General features: G+C 37.3%; 1 protein-coding gene across 1 annotated transcript; it reads right to left on the bottom strand.

The window, feature by feature from the left end:
- Positions 1-737: 737 nt before the first annotated feature.
- On the bottom strand, positions 738-1,829 carry LOC132558500 (zinc transporter ZIP3-like). The gene has a single exon (XM_060223066.1). The coding sequence runs from the start codon at positions 1,824-1,826 to the stop codon at positions 738-740; it is 1,089 nt and encodes a 362-aa protein (XP_060079049.1). The 5' UTR covers positions 1,827-1,829.
- Between the last annotated feature and the right edge of the window lie 3,046 nt (positions 1,830-4,875).

Raw genomic sequence — 4,875 nt, 5'->3', positions numbered from 1 at the left:
CATCTCTCTAAATCTTACAAAACATCTCTCTAAATCTTACAAAGCATCTCTCTAAATCTTACAAAGCATCTCTCTAAATCTTACAAAGCATCTCTCTAAGTCTCACAAATCATCTCTAAATCTTACAAAGCATCTCTCTAAATCTTACAAAGCATCTCTCTAAATCTTACAAAACATCTCTCTAAATCTTACAAAACATCTCTCTAAATCTTACAAAGCGTCTCTCTAAATCTTACAAAGCATCTATCTAAATCTTACAAAGCGTCTCTCTAAATCTTACAAAGAATCTCTCTAAATCTTACAAAGCATCTCTCTAAATCTTACAAAGCATCTCTCTAAATCTTACAAAGCATCTCTCTAAATCTTACAAAGCATCTCTCTAAATCTGACAAAACATCTCTCTAAATCTTCATCTCTCTAAATCTGACAAAACATCTCTCTAAATCTTACAAAGCATCTCTCTAAATCTTACAAAGCATCTCTCTAAATCTTACACAGCATTTTTCTAAATCGTACAGTCTAAGGCTTGTTTCTCAGTCATTAACTGTTGGCAGAATTTGTTTTCGGCAACATTTTAAGAAACGCCAAAACGATTCTCTTTTTCAAATTGAAAAATCTATATCAATATGTTTCGATTGATAGCTAATGTCCCAACATGTATGTACAGTTTTTCATGACAACTGGCGGTGGTATACATTCTGATGACGTATCCCACCATATTGATACCCTAACACGTTTTAGTCCTTATCCAATAGCTTCAGGAGAGCCATAGCAGCGAAGCCTACAAGGGTAAGAAACACTTTCAACAAACTGTATCCATTCGACAGCTCCTTTTGGAGAATTTCAAAGAATGTCACATATAGGAACGTTCCTGCTGCGAGACTCTGTAATATCCCGGAACTGATATTCTGTGCAGAATCGTCCGCAGAACCAGTGCTCGTAACCGCTAGTCCTACAGCTATTCCTATTGGAGACACGGCCGACAGATAGAAGATATAAGCGATAATCCGGATATTCTTCTCAACGATCTCCTTCATCTTTAACCCAACACTAAACACAATGACAGCTTTATGTACCGATATGGCTGCTACTAAAGTCCAGGTATCGGAAACTGTATCCTGCAAGCCTATCGCCATCCCTTCAAATATCATGTGTATAGACAGAGCAATTCCGAGAATCACAGCTCGGATTCGTCTTGTCGTTTTAGAACGTCCATCTCCGGAAGTATCAATGGTTGATGTTTTCTTAGTTGTAGGTTCAACACGCACTGCTGGTGATTTGTTTTCATCAGAGAACTCTGTCTCATTCACATCACGATTATCTAACGGACGGGCACTCTTGTCATTTTCTGTGCTTTTTGTTGCAGTTGTTGGTGGAGGATTGGCATCATCAGACCCTCTTAGTGGGGCGACTCTCGATTCTCGTGACTGATATCCACTCTCGTTCGATTTGTAATTTGTTGGACCGTGGTCGTGCCCATGTTCTAGTAAAATACTGCTGTCGTCTTTATTGAAAAGTCCTATAGCATGTTCTATGCCTAGAACGATGAAGAATCCTACGCCGATGAGCACCCCTGATAACGGGAATTCAAGTTCAGGTAAAGCTTCTTCAACTATCTCCATTGACTCCTGAATGAGATGGAGGATTGCCGTGCCTAAAAAGACACCACCCGCGAAGCAGTTTGTCAAACTAACGATGTACTGCAGCCGAGACAGATTTTGCATTTTGTATGACAACACCTTTAGGAGCCATATCGGTGTAACACCAAACAAAAATGTAATTCCAAAAACCACGAATATGGCCACTATTTTGTTTGTATCTACCATGATGACGATATGTCAGGCCACACTACCTGTTCACGTATCCGTACCGTAACGATTGTTGCGATACTGAGAACACAGTCAAGTCCTTGGGGTAAAAGTCTTCGTCCACCAGTTATTTAAAACCAGTAATCCGTCAGTGATACTTCCTAACCGCCGGTATTTCATTGGACAGTCATCTCGAGACTACGGTATGTGGGTCTGCACGATCGTGTTGCCCTGTCGATAAGATATCAGGTCCGAGTTGATGTTGAGCGAATAATCACCTGTGAACTTTATAAATCATCAACTACACTGTCAAATATCTACCTATTCATCCATAAGATAACGTTAAGTCAATCTACCTGTATATCTTTATTTGGTTAACTGTTTTACATGAAAAAATTAATTAATTAACAAGGATAATCATATTACGGCCATGTTAAAGACACTTTCTCTGAAAATTAATCAGACTGCGAGTCTAATTTTTAACGAACAGTGAACAGGTTTCACATATTTGCGTGTCACTATTTATACCGACTACTCTTGGAGATAAACTGAATAGCGTAACTTTGATATAGAAAAATCCGCCAGGTGGAAGTTATGTTGACTTCGTCGACAGTTTGAAGCAGAAAGGGTGTTTTACGTAGAGAAATCATTCTTTCAGTTTAATTCTGTCTGAAAATGAACGTTGTTATGTTACTGTAAACTAGCCCTGTTGATTTACCGAGTGGTATTACCTTGTATATGTGATTATTCTTGTGCCGGTTTATCTAGTCACCTAATTTAAAAGTACAGGAGAGATTATGTGATGATAACTCACAAGAGATCTATAACGCATCATAACTATATATTTATTTGTGTTGTATGTTAATACATTTATCATGCATCTCATACGATTAAGGAATGCTTCAGAATTCATGATCACGTGAATGTTAAAATTCGCGATCACGGCTTAGTCGAGATCACGTCAATCTATAGTGTCGTGAAAAGCCTGTGATAAGAACATGTCGTGGGTTGGTGTAGGTACATGTATTGATGGCAATGCGGACAACTTACAGTCTCCTTTGTCATATTACAGATATATAATCTTTTTTACCCGTTTTCATTTTTGCTTGTTGTATCGAACGCACCTTTGTATTTACGTAGCTTTTCCGGTGTAAGTGGTCCGGTCGAGAGTTCTATTATATAAAGCGTCCGGCTATGTGATTTACGCACCTGCTCTGTTTACCTGTATCATGATTCAGTGCTAAGAAATGGAGATATGCATTCGTGCGTTACAGTGAATGATAACCTGTAGGATTACATTACCAATACACAAGTGGCTTTCTCTAACTGAGCATATCATCGTTACATCAGTCAAGGTCACACCAGGACGAGTACTGTACAGTACAGAACTTATCAAGATCTCAAGTATTACAATATTAACACTAGATATATTTAGGTAAACGACATAATCAAAACCCTCTAATCATACAGGGATCTACTTTCAGTCGTCTCGTTCTAACACGGAGTGACAGATCCTTTTTAAACAGGAGGCATCGGACCCCCTCTGATTTACAAGGGAGAACATGTCTGCATTGTGAGGGGTGTCCTTATGAAGTATGCATTTGAAAAATAAACTATAAAATGTTTTTTGAAAGCTCTTGACATGTATAGAAACCAAAAGTCATCTATATTTGAAAAGAGATATGTTTGATGAATCAGGAGAAACTTATTCGTTCAGAACTGGAAAGTCACTGGCAAAAAAAACTTTTTGTTGCGAAAAAAACTTAGACAATGGTTAAAGAATGTGATTAATGTATTGCATGATGTACAGGCAACACTGATCTTACCTGTAAACACGTGCGGAAGTTAAACTATCTAGAGTTATTTCCTTTCTGAAAATCAAGGATACTCGTCGGTCAGTCATTTGTGGCGTCTATTCTGCCAATGGATACATTTTCACACGTGATGTTAGACCATGTACATTATTGTTATTATTATTATTATTATTATTATTATTATTATTATTATATTCTTAACGGCCCGTCAACACATCAAAGGTCATTAGGGCCATCAACTGGTAAAACACACAGCGATCCAAAAGGGAAAAAAAAAACATTAAACAAACCAAATGTAAAAGACAAATGCTAAAAATCTTAAATATGTATATTATCACAAAAGATTAAAATGGTACGTCAAAGTCTATTATATAGACCAACATATTTCAGGTAATGTAGAATTTTACAAATCTCAACAGTTTCAAAAAGGGTTTTTAGACATGTAATGTTATGATAAAAACATTCTCGAGTAGACAGAAGGTCAATGCAGTCCAATAAAAAATGTTTAACAGTGAATGGCTCATCACATCCTATTATTCTTCGCTTTTCAACATATATGAATGTGCAAGGTATGTATGACCCATCCGTAGATGGGCAAGGACAACTTCGTCTCGGTGGTTGTCTCTATAGAATGGAGACCATTCACCGATAATAGGTTTTACGGAGTGCAATTTATTATTGGTATATGTATTCCATTCCTCCTAAATCGAATAAGTGAATAAACATGTCCGGCACCATAGAACGTCTAAGAGCTGGTCATTTGACCATCACAGTTTGAGTCTCAGAGCTAAACGATGTCCAGTGATGATGATTCAAGATTACGTATTACTAAGGCATACATTTTGTGTGTTGGTGAATGGAAGGAGAATTTTTATTAACCTCTATTCGTTTACTGCGAATCTAAATATACGTGAAATCTCTCGTATAGCTAAAGACAATGTCATTCCATATTTGTCTTTGTTTTACAAATTTTGTCTTGTATCCACAGCAGTGATATGTATTATTCAATATGTTCTCCCTATAAGATTTTGTTTTAGATTCAAAACTTTTTTTAATTCAAAACCCAGTGAATTCACCTGGGTAAGACAGCAGGCGGTCAGTGAATGTTTGTCTATTATCTATTTACCAGCTCGTGACACTATTTTCGACCTTAGTGTACATAGGGTTATAATACAGTCGTACCATCTCGAACACTACGTACGTCAGTGTTAGTACGCTAGGACGCTCCACACTGGTCATATAAAGGTGACCGT

Source organism: Ylistrum balloti, unplaced genomic scaffold, assembly GCF_031769215.1.
Source record: "Ylistrum balloti isolate Yb309-2 unplaced genomic scaffold, AGI_CSIRO_Ybal_v1 Utg370792, whole genome shotgun sequence".
Taxonomy (NCBI): domain Eukaryota; kingdom Metazoa; phylum Mollusca; class Bivalvia; order Pectinida; family Pectinidae; genus Ylistrum; species Ylistrum balloti.
The sequence above is the reverse complement of the archived record's forward strand: the minus strand, read 5'-3'. Positions and strand labels throughout refer to the sequence as shown.